Raw genomic sequence first — 15536 nt, 5'->3', positions numbered from 1 at the left:
GAGACCCCATCCCTGGCCTCCTGTCACCCCAATCAGAGTGAACACAAACAAACCCTCCAGTCGGGTCATTATTCCCATTTTACAGAGCAGGATGTTGAGGCGTGGAGAAGGGAAATGGCTTGCTCAAGGCCTCATGATAAATGGAGGGCTGAGAACCAGGCCATCTGAGTTTGAATTTCATGCTATGTCCTTTGGGATCCCCATTCCAATACCTACAACTCCATAGCCCCCCAACCCCGGGCAGGGCTAGGAGCAGGCAAGGGCCGGAAGCCCCAGGCTTGGGAGCACCACACTCACCGTAGGGCAGCTTGCCATTGGTGTAGGGCAGTCCATAGCCACCTAGGCAGAGAGCAGAGCGGGCTCAGGGCTGCCCCAGGCCTTTTGGGTTCCCCACCCAAAGAGACAGAGCTCCCGACAGGGGCTGAGACCCACCCCCAGGGGCCTGGGAGTTCCCAGGAGAGCAGGTCCCAGGACAGAGGATGAGAGGACCCCAGCCTTGAGAATAGGACTGCTGCCCCTGTCAATCCCAGCCCGCTGTGGCACTAGGGTTTGAATGTCTTCCTCATGCTTGCTGGTGTCTTAGCTGACTGTGGAGGTCGGGGCGGCTTGACATCAGGAGGGTCTGTCCAATGCATGGCTTCCCTTTTCTTTCTTAGTTTCTTTCTTTCTTTCTTTCTTTCTTTCTTTCTTTCTTTCTTTCTTTCTTTCTTTTCTTCTTCTTTCCTTCCTTTCTTTTTCTGTTTCCTTTCTTCCTTCCTCCCTTTCTTTTCTTTCTTTTGTGGTACCAGGGACTGAACTCAGGGCCTTCATATGGAATTACATCCCTAGCCCTTTTTAGATTTTTTATTTTGAGATAGAGTCTTGCTAAGTTTTTTAGGTCAGGCTTGCATTTTGATTTTTCTGCCTCAGCCTCCCAGAGTGTGTGTGCATGGGTGCTCAGGTGCGGCCAGGTGACCAGAAGTAGCTTCCACCTGCAGGTTCCCCTCTCCACCCCACCCTGTTCCCAGAGAGATCAGTGGCCCAAGTCCCCTAAAGGTGATTTCCCTTCGACTGACCTGGCAGCTTGGGTGCTTTGATGGGGTACCCCAGGGGAACCCCAGGCTGCTGGCCCCCAAAGGGCCCAACCCCTGTGGGGAAAAAGAGCAAGTGAAAGCCTGGCTCTTGGGGTCAGTGGCCGCTTCTAAACCCCTGCCCACCACTGGCTTCCTGCTCAGATGAATGAGCTCCCCTTGCTCCTGAAGTCCTCCCTATGCAGCCCAGTGACAGGCCACTTCCTCCAGGGAGCTGCTGGATTCTCCCTGTGGAGTTCCAGTCTGCAGCCCTGCAGCCCCTGCACAGGGCTGGGTTCCTTGGGTGTGTCTGCTTGCTACACAGATGGGCCTGGGGTGCATGGCAGGCCTGCAGTTCCTGCCACGCTGTGCTGAAGCCAGTTCAAGACCTATAGGAGGAGGCAGGGGGATCTGGCAGCTTGGGAGGGCTTCTGGCTGCCCAGCCCTGCCCAGGGTAGGCGTCCCTACCTGGCTGGTCATATGCCAGTCCTCCCACCCTGCAGAAAGGAACAGTTTTGCCTCACCTGGGATTCCAGCAAAAGCTCCACCTCCACCTGCAAGGACAAGGAGCTGTCATTCTGGCCCCAGGGCACAGCAGGAGGGGCTCATGCTGTGGGATCTCTGAGCAGCAGAGCTGCACCTTAAATGCCCACCCAGAGGGCTCCAAATGAGGCCCACTTGCACCCCACATCCCAGACTAGGGAGCAGAGGGAAGTGGGAGCCCCAGCCCCAGGCCCCACTCAGTGGATGCATACCTGGGGCCTTGGCTTTGACTCCAGTTCCAGTGGGGACCCCAGGGAGCACTCCCACTCCAGGGAAGCGAGCTCCTGAGCAGAAAGGGGGCAGGGCAGAGAGGCCATGAAGGGTCCTCTTGGCAACTGCCTTGGGTCCCCTCCCATACTGACTACCTGCGACAGGGACATGTTGTGGGGTGGGTAGCAAAAGGACCTATTTGGTGGGACTTTCCTCTGCTGCTTGGCCCAAAGTCAGATCTGTTTTTTCTGCTGTTTTGTGTTTTGAGACAGAGCCTCCCTATGTAGTACAGGCTGGTCTCGAGCTCTTGGTGATTTTCTTGCCTCAGTCTCCCAAGTGCTCCAAGTGGATTACAGGCATGCGTCACCACGCATTGACGCAGAAAATCCATTGTAATTGTATTTCCCAGCTGGTGTCCCACTGGGACTCACAAAACCCTCTGATGGCCCTCAGGAGAGATGGTGCTGACAGCCAAAGCCTCTGCACTGTGGTCAGAATCCTCCACCAGGGTCTCCCATTTCTCCTGAGTCCCCTGGGCCTTGACCAGGAACAGGAGAAGGGGGCCATGCGTCAGCAAATCCCACAGAGCCATCCAAAACTGGGCTTTTGGGGGATTTCAGGAGGTCATGTGTTGGGCGGGGCAGCAGCTTCAGCAGGGAGAGGCGGGTGAGGGGCGGCTCTAAGGGGTCTCAGGCAGGGTGGACTCCCTGGGCGGGCCCCTGGTGACTCAGGGCTTCTGGGAAACAGCTGGCTACACTGGAGACTCAGTCTGCCCTCGGGGACCCGCCTTAGGCTGTGATGAGGGTTTGGGCCCAGAACCAGGGGAAGCTGGGTGTGTGTGTGTGTGTGTCTGTGTGTCTGTGTGTCTGTGTATCTGTGTATCTGTGTTTGTGTGTGTGTATCTGTGTCTGTGTGTGGTGTAGTGGGAACTGAATCCAGGGCCTTTGCACTGAGTTCCATCCTCTGCCCTTGTTTATGTTGAGACAGGGTCCCACTACGTCACTAAGTTGCTAGGCTGGGCTTGAACTTTTGATTTTCCTGCCATAGCCTCTCAGAATGCTGGGGTTAGAGACATGCATCATCATGCCTGGCAGAAGCTAGCCTTTGATGCCAGGGACCTTACACCCATTGGTTTGAACCCTGTTGTTTAGAGAAACAGCCATTGGCCAGGACTCAAGATCTCTGGGGCATCTCTGCTTGAGGGGAGGAGTGGATGTCAAGCAGGGCACAGGGGCTGCTTTCTCTCTGCTCTCGTCTCACCTGTGCCTGGGAGCACTCCACCTGGGTACACACCTGGGAGCCCCACACCTGGAGCCAGAGGAAGAGGAAGGAGCCATTATCAGCGGCTGAGCACTGGACCCCCCTAACCTTCCCACATGGGCCCTAGGCCAGTAGCCCTGGTGCCCACTGGAGCCACTGGGGACAGACGTGGGGCGGCTCTCCTCCCACTAGTCTTGGAAGTCATCTGCAAACCCTCTGTGCGTGGATTTATCTCTGTCTCCAGGAGCCTGTTTACATGGCCAGCCAGCAGGCCAGCCTACCTCTGCTAACGGCTTCCAGATGTCCCTTCCCGCTGTGTGGACTTAGGCAGTCTTTTGTTTAACCTGAAGTCACTTCCTAAAGAGCTGAGTGCAGCCCAATGAACACCAGATGGGTATTGAGAAGGTTGGGCCTACCCCAGCTCAGCCACCACCAGCAGGGTGCTTCAGCTCTGCTGTCCACCCTGAGCCTCAGTTTCCCCCTCACCTATCTCCTTACAGCCTGCCACAGAGCTTGTCTCTGAGTCTGCTTTCTGCTTCAGTTCCGTTTCACAGAATAGGTCTCGTGTTTTAGGCTTGGATATCATGTGCTCTGTCCTTCCTCCAGGCCCATGGGGCAGCATTGTCCCTCCCTGACCTCCGACCCCCAGCCCCAGAGACTCCACACTGACCAGGAACTTTCCCTGGCTTCCCTCCAGCTCCAACTCCAACTCCTGCTCCAACCTGAGGCACCACAGCACCTGGCAGGGACAGGAGGGTATTAGAGATGGCTCTGCCTGGTCTGAGGCATCACCTAGAGGACTCTAGTGTGGCCACCATACCTGTAGACACTCCTAAGCCACCGACTCCACCAACACCACCAAGCCCTCCAACGCCGCCAGCTCCGCCAATGCCACCGAGCCCTCCTACACCGCCAAGCCCGGCCCCTGGAGAGCCAGGAGTGGTGAGTGAGGGGAGCAAGACCGTGCAGGGACAGTGAGGTAGAGGAGGAAGGGATAGGCTGTGCACTGAGGTTCCAAACTGGTGGTCCTGCCCCCCCACCTACTTTGGCGTGGGCACATTTAGCTGGCTCCCGAGATTGGAGGGGGTACCCTACTCCTGCAGCCTAGGGAAGGAAGGAGTGGGGGGCTGTGCCCTGTCCCAAAAATACCACTCACCGGCCTTGGCAGCTTTATAAGCAGCAGCAGCAGCAGCAGCACCAGCTGCTCCACCAGGTACCAGAGCCCCTGGGAAGGCACCTGCAGGAAAGGCCCCGATCCCTGTGGAGGGGACAAAGTGAAGTCCTGAGCCACTACACTCAGAGAACCTGCCAGATCCCTGACTGCTGGCTGCTGCCACCTGTGACATGTTGGGTTCTTTTCTGCAGAGGGCTGGGTTTGATTCCCAGCAGCAATGGCACTTAAGCAGGCGGGTTGGGTGAGGCCTGGCCTTTGGGGTCACATGTCCCCCTACCTTCCCCAGTATGTGTCCCAGAATCCACCACAGTGGATCGCCAGGCCCCCGAGGTACCTTTTGCAGCTTATAACTAACTAGTTTAAACCGTACCCAGTTCTCAGCTGCTGTGTGCCTGGGGCAGGTGGTGTCTATGCCCTAGTCTGTGCCCCGGACAGCACCTGTTCCCTGCCTACCAGGCTGAGCTCAGAGCTGCTAGGAGGGGAGGATCTGACCCCGTGTCACACTCACCTGCCCCAGGACCAGCGAGCCCACCAGGACCTGTGGCAAACAAAGAGCAGTTGAGGAGAGCTGGCATGTGAGTCCCTACCTGGCCTTGTAGACAGGAGGATGCCAGGCTCCCTAGCAGGCTGGCCAGACCTGGCACCTCCTAGAGTGTGCTAACTTGTGGCATTCAGCAGAGAGGCGTACAGATGGGACACCCCTCCAGGCCTGGCCTTGCCCCCACCCTGTCATCCCCTAGCCTCTCCCCTGACTCAGCCCCCTCCCGTTCCTCATCTGGGTCTGGGAAGCCCTCTGCCCCCACCATCTGTCCTGTCCTGGACAGAAAGCCAAAGGAGCCCTCTGGCTCTCTCCCCGGACATAGGGCTGCATTGCTCCCTCTGGAGGATGTTCCTGGCTCGCAGAGGGGCAATCAGTTTGGAGTTCACTGCCATGGCCACCACACTATACCAGAGTTCTTTCCAATTTCAGGAGTGTCCTCCCAAGTGCCAGTCCTCCCTGCCAGGGTCTTGATCCCTAGGGGTGAGCCCTCCTGGGGACTCGATACTTGAGGTCTCTCTGGTTCCCTACCGAGTCAGCCCTCCGAACACGTTGCCCAGGTGTATGACTTGGGCCTGTGGTAAACGGAGGCAGACCCTCTTCAGATGGTCTGTCACTACTGAGGTAAGATGGTTCGGTAACCAGGCCTGGGGCTGCCCTAGTCACTTCCCAGCTCTGTAGGCAGCTCCCCGGGGGCAAGGAACACTCTCAGACCGTTCCTGTCCACAGAAGGGTTGGAAGGGGAGGATGGAATTGGACCAGAAGAGAGAAGGCAGGCAGGGGAGGAGGGGATTGGCCGTGTCCCCCCAGTGACACCCAGATTGTTCCAACCCTGCTGCCCTCTTGCTTCTGGACTCACCAGCCCCCAAGGTCCCTAGCAGCCCAGCGCCTGCAAAGGAGGAGAGAGGGGCCCACCTGACCATGGCTAGGAGCCCAGGACCCTGCTGGCCCAACCCTCCTCCTTCTTGGGTACAGCAAGCTCTGCATTCAGATCCAAATTTATGGCTCTTCTTGTTCTCCTGCCTAGAAGCCACTCATTGGTCCCCTGAGCCTCAGTTTCCCCATCTATGAGTAGCCATTATGGCCCCAACCTTCCTGGGCCCGGTGAGTGGGTGAGCTTAGAGGGCCCAGCATCTGCAGCTTTGGAGTGCTGTCTGTGTCCATGCCCCTCCCAGGGGCAGCTGGTGTCCAGCTGGTGCTAGGGTGCAGAAGGGCGGCATCCAACTGCTTGGCCCCCTGCTGAGAGCCCAGGCTGGGCCAGGCAGGCCTGCAGGGCCCATGCAGAGCAGCAGCTGCCAGGCCACCCACTGTAGCGCTGAGGGATTAATCGTTCCCGAGCATGACACACGCTGCCTGTGCCCTGTCCTGTTCCGCCTGGGCACACCCGGACATCCCCTCCCCCCGAGGCAGGGAGCTTCCTTGGAGGGAGCACGGGGCTCTGCTAAAGTTCCAAGGCTGAAAGACGACCTCAGTGAGGTCGCAGAAGCCAGTCCCCACCTCTCTGCAGTGCCCTCGTTCTGAAGATTGCCTGACTCTCCTTGGGTGTACTCCTACGCCCAGCTGGAAGTTCTTCCACAAGTCTAACCTAAACCCTTCATTACTAAATGGTTGACTTTAGCAGCTACCCAGCCAGAGGCTGCGTGCAGTTGTCTACCCCTCCAGGAAGGCAGAAGTAGGGACGCCCCTCTCTCCTGGCCTGGCAGATCCCAGGAGCCCCCTGGCTTGGACACACTGCCCACCACCTCTGTCTGCTCCCTGTCTGGGGTTTCACAACAGCTAGGCTTGCTTGAAGCTGGGAATCTGGCCCCACAGACCCATCTGCACTTGGATCATGGACCATGGGGATTTCGTAAGAGCTCTTGGACATCCAATGAGCGCCCCGTCCCAGAGCCCGGGGCTTCAGACCCTGGGTGTGAGGCAGGATGTGGGGGAGGGGTGCACCGGGACACATATGGAGCCTCTCACTTGGAGGGGGCCACAAAGACATAAATCTAACAGAGACACTGCCTTTCCTCCACCTGCTCCTTGTCGACACTGCCTCCTCCTCACTCCCCAGCTTTCTGAGCTGATGGTGACCCCCTATACTCCCGTGTCCCAGGGAACAAGAAGGACACTCATCTGGGGCTAGGGTCAGAGTTCAGCCTGGGGTTAAGTTCAGGTCTCAGTCTGGGATCAGATTGGCCCTGGAGCCTGACCTCCACCTGCCAACACCTGGGGGCTGTCGCTGCCGTTTCCTGGCCCACCCGGATCCGGATCCAGCTTGCAGCCTGTAAGACCTCTCCCAACCCAGGCCCTCCAAATGGCCAGGCCTTCCCTGCTGGCTCCTACCTGGCTTGGGTGGTTTGCCTCCAGGTCCCAGCCCTGAGAAGGGAAGAGATGGTGATAAGTGGGGGGCCTCAGCATCTTGTCTTACTCTCTACCCATCCTACCTAGGGGCTTGAGGGGCTGGAGGAGTCCTTGTCCTCAGACATGAGCTGTGGGGAGCCCAGTCCAGCCAAATTTATGGCTCAGATTTTTGTATCAGGGAAGATGGTACTCTGCCATCTTGGCAGAGGGTGTGGATGAGATCAAAAGGAATCTGAAGGCAGGGGGAATCCTGGGGGGCTCTGCTTCCCAGTAGAGCTCTGCCCATGGGACACTCGAGCTGACAGAAAGGGACCTGTAATTTCTGGGGTCTTAGGCCTGAGGGGACCGAGAGGATACCCAGAACTTTCAGTGAAACCAAGTGTGTGGGTTATGAGCTTACCTCCTCCCAGGCCTCCCAGCCCAGTCCCTGTGATAGAGACATAGGGAGAAAGAGGGACCGATAGATGGACAGACACACCGACAGACCAAGGCCATCAGTTCCCTTCCAGGTAGCCCTCCATCCACTCATGGCCCAATCTAGCCCTGCCTGGCTGTTGCCCTTGGGTGGATCAAACTCATCGAGCCTCAGTTTCCCAGTCTGACTAACTGGGTCAACAGCTCTTCGAAGGTTTGCGTCTAGGAGAGGACTTGTGGGCCCCCTCCCCATGGCCACCTTAGTTCGGAACACTCAGAAACAGTTTAAGTACTAAAACTATTGCTTTTGTCTTTTAATCTACTTGAGAGCATTATGTTTTTTTTTAAAATGATAAGAAAAGAATGCCCCCTCCCCAGTGCCATCACCCATTTTCTTTTGGCTGTGGGGTGCAGGGACTCTCAGCCTCCATTTGTACATAGTCATCCCTATTATATTCTTTTTACTCTGAAAACATTCCACTGGTAGCTGAGGCAGGAGGATCACAAATTCAAACTCAGCCTGGCCAAGTTAGCAATTAAAAAAATAATTTTACAAAAGGCTAGGGTGCAGCTCAGGATGGAGGCTCTGGGTTCAATCCCCAGAACTGTAAAAAAGAAAAAAAATCGTAATTCTTCAGAGCTGCCTGTGTTGAGTTTACTTAATCCCACCCTCCCATCAGATAAGTGTCTTGTTTTACGGTTTTTGCAAATAACACTCCTACAACCCTGGCTGCTTTTTTTCCTCTCCTTTACAATTATTTGCTCCCAGCAAACTTTCAGGATTAATGGCCGGGAGGCTGTGGAGTGTCTACCTCCCTGGAGGAGTTGGAGGAGGCACCCGCCCCAGACAGCTCGAGGTCCCTGTTGCATTTTCAGAATCTTTCTGAGCTTGTGCCTGTGACACCGGTCCCATGGGCTACATTTCTAGGTGGGCCTGATTTGTGGAACTCCTGTCCTCTGTAGGGGCAACCTGTGCTATGCCTTTGGGGCAGGGTCCTACCTGCCTGATGCGGGCAGGTGGGAGTTTCGCGTACATTACCTGGATAATAGACTCCTCCAGGGACAGCTCCAGGGACACCCCCAAGAATGCCACCAGGAATCCCACCAGGAACCGCCCCTGGGACCCCTGGAAGGAATTGGGCAGAATTCAGCATTAGCCAAGGTTTTATAAAACCTGGTAACCATTGATGATAATGATAATCAAATAGTCTAAGAAGCAATTTCTGAGGACCAAATGATTATTCCCCACCTCCCCTTTCTTTTCTTTTCTTTTCTTTTCTTTTCTTTTCTTTTCTTTTCTTTTCTTTTCTTTTCTTTTCTTTTCTTTCTTTCTTTCTTTCTTTCTTTCTTTCTTTCTTTCTTTCTCTCTTTCTTTCTTTCTCTCTTTCTTTCTTTCTCTTTCCTGGTACTGGGGATAAAACCCAGGGCCTTGGCACTGAACTGTATCTCTAGTGCTTTAAAAATTATTTTTAAATTTTGAGTCAGGTTCTCAAGTCACTCCGTTGCCTAGGATGGGCTCTAACTGGCAATCCTCCTGCCTCGGCCTCCCTGAGCTCTGGCAGGCCAAGTGATACCTGTTTGCATTTTCTCCTTCGTGCTTCTCCAAGTGGCCCTGGTGAGGTTGGAAGGTCAGGGGTTATGATCATGGTTTTGATGTGAAGTCAGGCTCAGAGAGGTTAGGAACAGCCTCGGGGCCATACAGTGGGAAAGAGGCAAAGTGTGGCTGTGACTCAGGCCACACTTCTAGGAATGACAGCAGGTACCATGCTGCCCAGCCCTCCCTGAGGGCAGGGGCTGGGGTGGGCAGCAAGTCTCTGCCTGGGCTGGAGGGAGGGGCAGGCCGGGCTGTAACAGCCACGGAAAGGAAGTGCAATGGTACCAGAGCCGCTGCAGCCGTTCCCACACCGATAGGATGACGCAGGGTCAGCGTCCTCAGCCACTGAGCGGCCACCACTGGGTGGGGTCCTGGCCATCTGACAGGGCTATTGTGGGAGGCACTGGGCCCAGAGCAGGACATCATGAATGAGTAAAGTGGATAGTTTGTAAAGAACAGATAATTTCCCAGCCGAGCTCGGGAGCTCAGACCCCGTGCACCAGCGAGGCTCTTGGAGGAGGATTTGCTATGCTGGCCCCACACCAAGGCCCCACTGTCACTATGGAAACAGACTCAATCCCAAACTGGGCTCTGACTGCACCATGGAATGCTGATGGCCCGGCCCTGCCCTGCTGCAGGGGGCCCGGGAGTCCTGTGGCGCCTGGAGTTGGCATGGGGACAGAGTCACACCGCTTCGCAGCATGCCCAGACATCTGGCCTCCGAGGCCTGGCGACAGAGCACAGCTGGGCCTGCTAGCCCCTGGGCCTCATCAGCCTCAGCTGCAGCCCGGTGAGGTTGAGGAGGCCTGGCTGTCGTGCCCATCCCATGCCAAAGCCTAGGTGTCACTACCTCCCAGGGCTTGGCCCTGGGGATGGCTGCCTGGCCTGCAGTGCTCAAAATCTGGTCAGGGCCTGGGGATCAGCGTGGTGGCCCTGGGGGCTGGGCCTGCTGGGAAAGGAGTGCCCGGCCTGTCATCGGCTGCCAAACCCACACACGGCTCGCCCGGCCTTTGATGCCTCTCCTGGCTCTGGCTCCAGCATTGTCTCATGCATCTTTCCCTGTCTCTTTCCAGCACTTTCTTTTTTTTTTCTTCCTTTCTTTCTTTTGGGTACCGAGGATTGAACCCAGGACCTTTGCAATGAGCTACGTCCCCAGCTCTTTTCATTTTATTTCTTTTTTCCTTTGGAGTCAGAGTCTCACCAATTGCTAAATTGCCCAGGCTGGGCTCAAACTTGCAATCTTTGTGCCTCAGCCTCAGTGCCTGTCTTCCCACAGCCCCTTTTCCCTTGCTCCCTAGCTCTAAAGCAAAAGTGTAAAGGGAAAGTGTAGTGAGTGAGAAGAGCAGGGCTCAGGACAGACGCCACAGGCTTCTAACCCTGGCTTTGCTGCTTCTTCCCACCTGTGTCCCCTCAGCCTCTCATTCAACCTCTCCAAGACTGCTTTATTTTTTGCCGCGTGTAGCTGATCCTCACTGACTTGTACAGTTACAGGGATTCCAGGGAGAGGTTATACGTAGTTGGTACACAGTAATTGCTCAAGAAAAAAAAATATTCTGGAGACCTCCATCTGCATTTCCTCTGCACAGCACACAGCTCAGGGCCAGGTATACAGCAGCGGTGGGGAAGGAGCTGGCGGAGGCGGGGAGGGGTCGTCTGTGCCTCTGGTCTGACCAGGTTAAGCTCCAGTCACAGCTGCCCAGCTGCCTTCCCACTTTGAGCTGTCCAGCAGCCCCGGCCTGGCTGACCTCCTCTTCCTCTCCGGGTACCCGCTCCCACACCCCGCCTGTGGCCAGGTCCTTTCCGGAGGACAGAACAACTCTGTTTCCTTGTCCCGCTTGCGTCTTCCCCGCCACGCCTACGGCTCACCCTGACCGCACTGGTTGGGCTCTGAGCCTGGAGGCCCAAGGCGGAGTTGCGCGATTTTTCCCCATTTCACTTTGGGGGACTCAGAGAGGGCTGGGTGGCCACAGAGGGTCCCTGCGTGACAGGTAAGGATGCCATAAATGGGAGTCCTCAGAGGAGCCGGCAGATCCCTCGCCATGCCCAGCAGGTCACCTTCTTTCCCACCTCTGCGCATTGGCCAGGAGTGGCCTTGCCCTCATGCCCTGCCCAGCTGCTAGCTGAGCTCCATCTCCCTCCCGCCTTCCCTGAGCCCCAGGCTCTTCCTCTGCCCTGCCCCAAGCAGCTGGCCTGGAACACACTTGTCTTGTTTTATGTGGGTTTGGCTTGTTCCACCCACTAGCCCAGGGTGGAACTTGTCTCTTGCATCTAAGAATCACGATCCTAGACTCTCAGGGATCATAACAGTCTGCTGGCCTGGGCTGGATCTCCTTTTACAAATGTCCTTCATGTTCCTGCTTGCATACTTCCCACAATGGGGAACTCATTACCTCCCACTGCTTTTCCACTCTGTGAAGGTGGAATTTACTACCCCATCCCTCTGATCCTACCTGCCAGAGTCCTTCCTATACCCTGAAGCTTTCCTCCCATTTACCAACAGCCTCTCAAGTGTTTACCTCTTTCAAGGTTAACTCAGATATTTCTTCCCCCAGGAAGCCTTTCTGGATTTACTGAGGCTCCAGAAGACCACCCCCTCTTTGGATTTTGTCTGCTTCCTTCATCACTGCACACTTATTTATATAATCAGCTCTTCCCAAGGGGAAGAATTAAACCTTAGAAATTAACCCTGTAGATGAGTTACAGCCCGAGTGAGCAAGTCCTTGTGGGAGAGTATATCCTTTTGCAAATTAACCTTCCCACGGTTCTCATACTTGATGCATTTTTGGCAGATGTTTTGGGGCTGCAGACTCCCGCTGGCTTCAGGAGCTGGATGCACCAGGCAGGGCCGTTTCTTCCCATTCTGCAGCTGGGGGAACTGAGAGCCAGCAGGATGAGCATTGGACCTGGCACCCACCGCTGACCCTGGTTTCAGCCGGGCCTTCTGCCACTCCGGCCGCCAAGGTCTGGGATCTTAGGAGTGAGTACCACCCAGCCAGGCTTGGCAGTGGCTTCACCAAGTCAAAGTCCAGGACCAGCCCAGGGAGCAGATAAGACCTCACCAAGCTGTTTGTTGTTTGGATGGGGCGGGCTGCCAAAAGCTTTTCAAAAACAATCTGTCCTTGGGTGGGGGACTGTCCCCTCCCACACGGGGGCATATTTGCCCTCTACTGGATCCCAGGAGCCCAAGGGGCTGGATCAACATCTGAACCAGAGCCGCTCAGATGTGGCAGTTCTTCAGATACCTAGGGGGCTTAAAAACCTCCCTGCCCAGGACCCTCCCCAGACCAGAGCAGGCGACTCCTGCATTATAAGGTTCCCCCAGGCAGCTCTCAGCAAACCACTTAAGCTCAGAACTCTGGGGAAGGGGGGAAGGTTGAGAATATTTCTGGGACCAGCAAAACATGACACCTGGTTTAATGTCGTGAGCTCCCCTTTAAAGAGCACAGTGGGCTTGGGTGGGGTGATCTTCCTAAGAGATGCCCCTGACCCATCCAGGACAGCTGTGAGAGTGTCCTGTGCACAACCCAACCCGACACACTCCATCAGGCCCAGATCTGAACCCAGCAACCCCGGCCACCTGGGATAGAACTGACAGTGCTCTTTACAAGGACTGGGCAGAGACTCAGTGGTCCCTTAAAGGACACTGTCAGGGGCCTGCCCCGCTCCAGTGCTGTCCCATGTCTCAGTCGCACCTCGCTCACCTGTCCCCCAGCTTGTAGTCCCCGGTGCCCACACTCCTTCACTGCCACACTCCAGGAACGGCAGCAGGTGTTCGGGGTCACATGGGGTGAGCAGGGTCAGACAGCCCAGAGCTGCTGGTTGGCCATCTCTGCAGATTCCCACCCCGTGGGTGCCCACATCCCTTGGCCTCTTCGGAGCCCAGGAGCGGACCCAGTGTGGGCATCTGCTCCCTTCCAGTTGTCCCTCTGCCCCCCATGCCAGGTCAGGTCTCAGGGCTCAGAGAGCTCCTATGGCATCGAGACCCCACTGGGCCACCCTCAGATGGTTCTGCAGCCTACTCCTCTCTTCCCATAGCTAGTGTACCTTTGTGCCCCCATCTGGCCCCATGAGCAGCCCTGCATGGTCAGTCACCCCCAGTCAGAACACACACAGCTGGGGCCTGAGGTCCCCTCCAGTGCCCACCAGCAGCCACCTAGCTGACTTTTCCTTGATTGTGCTCATCTGTATCATACTTGCCCCCACACAAATCCACACGCACACACACAGTCACACGCACAGTGACAGCCCACACCAGGGACAATCCTGGACACCTAATCTCTCATGTGTTTGTGTCTGTTGGTGACAGACTTCTGCTAACACAAACAGAAAACATCACGTGTGTGCCCCCCCCCACACTTGTCTCGGGGTGAACTGTGTGCAAAACTTCTTCCCCTCCCAGAAACTCCCTCCTGCTCATTGACAATTTGGGCATGGCACACACATCTATCTGTTCAGGACAGCATGTGATACCTTGTCCAAGCACAGGCTCAGGCCTCCCAATCCCTCTTGCGCGTGATGGCTCAGAGCAGCAGCTATCTGACCCACGAGCCCCTCATCAATGTAGCCCTGTCTTCTGCAGAGGGAGAGCCTGATTTCCCAAGGGACAGCACCCATCGAGGTCACACAGCTCACCATAGCCTAGTGATCTCATGCACAAGTCCCCTGTCTGCAGGGTGGCATGGGCGCCCAGCTGGGGCCACAGGTGTGCTGGAATGCCAGGGAGAAGAAGATGGGGTAGACATGAGGTCTCTCTGCCCCCCAGGATGCAGGGCAGGGACCACTTCAAGTCACAGGACATCTGTGTGACAGGTTCCTCTGGCACAGGGCTGGCTCTCAGGACAGACAGCGCCTGGGTCCCCAGGGGCTGAGCTGGAGGACGGGGGCGTGAAGGGCTCCCTCTGGCTGGCTGTCAGTCCAGCCACCTGGCCTGCAGCAGGGCTGCAGGCTGCTGGGGACCGGGCGGGTGATGGGGCCCTTACCTCCGGGCTGCGCGGGGCGGAGGAGGCAGAGCAGGAGCAGCAGCACTTCGGGCCGCGGGGCCGCCGCCGTCAGACCCGCCATCTCGGGGAGGAATGCCCTGGCCGCGCTCTGCGCCTCGTTTTATCCCCAAAGCGTAATTGCTGCCTGGTCGTCGCTGCAAGGGAAGGAGGGAGGGAAGGGCGGGCGAGAGAGAGGGAGGGAGGGCCGGAGGAGGGGGAGCTGGGGGAGGGGGCCAGGAGGGGGCAATTACGAAAGGGCCGGCGAGAGCCTCCCAGGCTGGGTCGGACTGGACTGTGGGCCTTTTTCCTGCGCGCGCACACGCGCGCGCGCGCACACACACACACACACACACACACACTCACACTCTTTCCCCCATCTCCTTCCCGCTTTCCCTCTGTGGCTGTTCTCTCCATGCTGGCCATGTTCCCGCCAGAAAAGTGCGAGGGGGCCCCTGCCAGGACAGCCCTCGGGAGAGGAAGCAGGAGGGAGGGCCCGGCAGCCAGGCCAAAAATCCTGGCTCCAGCCAAGGCCTGAGTGGCCAGGCCCCCGCCCCTCTGGCTGGGCCCCGGGCCCAGTGTGGGGACACAGGCCAGCTGTCCCGCGCCTCAGCCCCCACCCGAGGCCCTCCAGACACCCCAGCACCCCTAGGCCTGGCTGAAGAGAGGCCCTGCCCCAAGCTGGGCATGGGGGGTTGGGCAGGTCTAGGGGTCAAGGGCCAAGGTCTGCAGAGGTTGAAGGCCCGCAGCAGAATAGCCTACGAAGCAAGATCAGGGTGGGGTTGCTTGGTGGGCATTGAGGGGACAGACTGGGGACCTGACACTATTGAGCTTTCTTCTGTATGGGACAGGGCTCAGCCTTCTTCTTGAAGCGGAGGCAACGGGGTCAGGCAGGTCTGGAGCCGCTTCGGCTAGGCTGGAAGGTGGCTCGCGAGTAAAGGCCACATCCGCGTTGGCATGTAGGGAACCTGGAATCCAGGGTCCCATTCTGCATGGACCGAGGCCATAGCCTCACATCCATCCCAGTCCAGGTCAGTGTCTGGCAGAGGTCAAGCTGCAATCCAGGGGCCCTGTGGGGAACAGGGAGGTGACAACCCAACCTCTTTGTTGTCACTCAGCCACCACCTGTCCCATAGCTGAGCACAGTGAAGGTCAAGATCCGACTCAGGCGCCCCAGACAGCTGTTTCTCTTCCTGAGGAGCGCGCGGGGCTGCCATTCCGCCAGTGACCAGTAGAGGGCGGCAGTGCTGAGTCAGCTGGTTCAGCGTCCTACAGACCGCTCAGCCCTCCTGCCAGCACCGGGGCAGGACGGTGGACCCTGGGGTTTGGGGTGTATGCATGTAGTGTGGGTCAGGGGAGGATCACATCCCTTGCAGTCTCTGCTTGTAGGAAAGATGTGAGAGACAGAAGATAGGAGAGGAAGCTTGTGCTG

At 57.1% G+C, this 15536-nt stretch overlaps 1 protein-coding gene across 4 annotated transcripts in view; it reads right to left on the bottom strand.

The window, feature by feature from the left end:
• The window catches only part of Eln (elastin), a 28513-nt gene extending 14232 nt beyond the window's left edge, over positions 1 to 14281 (bottom strand). For 2 of the 4 annotated variants that reach the window (XM_013152599.3, XM_013152601.3), the window contains exons 1-12: positions 14108 to 14280; positions 8574 to 8660; positions 7103 to 7135; positions 4745 to 4774; positions 4219 to 4320; positions 3883 to 3987; positions 3733 to 3801; positions 3063 to 3110; positions 1805 to 1876; positions 1574 to 1603; positions 1056 to 1127; positions 298 to 339 (exon numbers count right to left, since the gene is read on the bottom strand). In XM_013152599.3, the coding sequence (XP_013008053.1) occupies positions 298 to 339; positions 1056 to 1127; positions 1574 to 1603; positions 1805 to 1876; positions 3063 to 3110; positions 3733 to 3801; positions 3883 to 3987; positions 4219 to 4320; positions 4745 to 4774; positions 7103 to 7135; positions 8574 to 8660; positions 14108 to 14189 (772 nt within the window). In that variant the 5' untranslated portion in view covers positions 14190 to 14280. Of the gene's footprint in view, positions 1 to 297; positions 340 to 1055; positions 1128 to 1573; positions 1604 to 1804; positions 1877 to 3062; positions 3111 to 3732; positions 3802 to 3882; positions 3988 to 4218; positions 4321 to 4744; positions 4775 to 7102; positions 7136 to 8573; positions 8661 to 14107 lie in introns of all 4 variants that reach the window. The other 2 variants (XM_013152600.3, XM_013152602.3) reach the window with 2 other exon arrangements.
• Positions 14282 to 15536: the final 1255 nt, after the last annotated feature.

Source organism: Cavia porcellus, unplaced genomic scaffold (assembly GCF_034190915.1).
Source record: "Cavia porcellus strain 051 isolate PalLab524CR breed Dunkin Hartley unplaced genomic scaffold, mCavPor4.1 scaffold_23, whole genome shotgun sequence".
NCBI lineage: Eukaryota > Metazoa > Chordata > Mammalia > Rodentia > Caviidae > Cavia > Cavia porcellus.
Note: the sequence above shows the minus strand (reverse complement) of the source record. Positions and strands in the feature narration are given on the sequence as shown.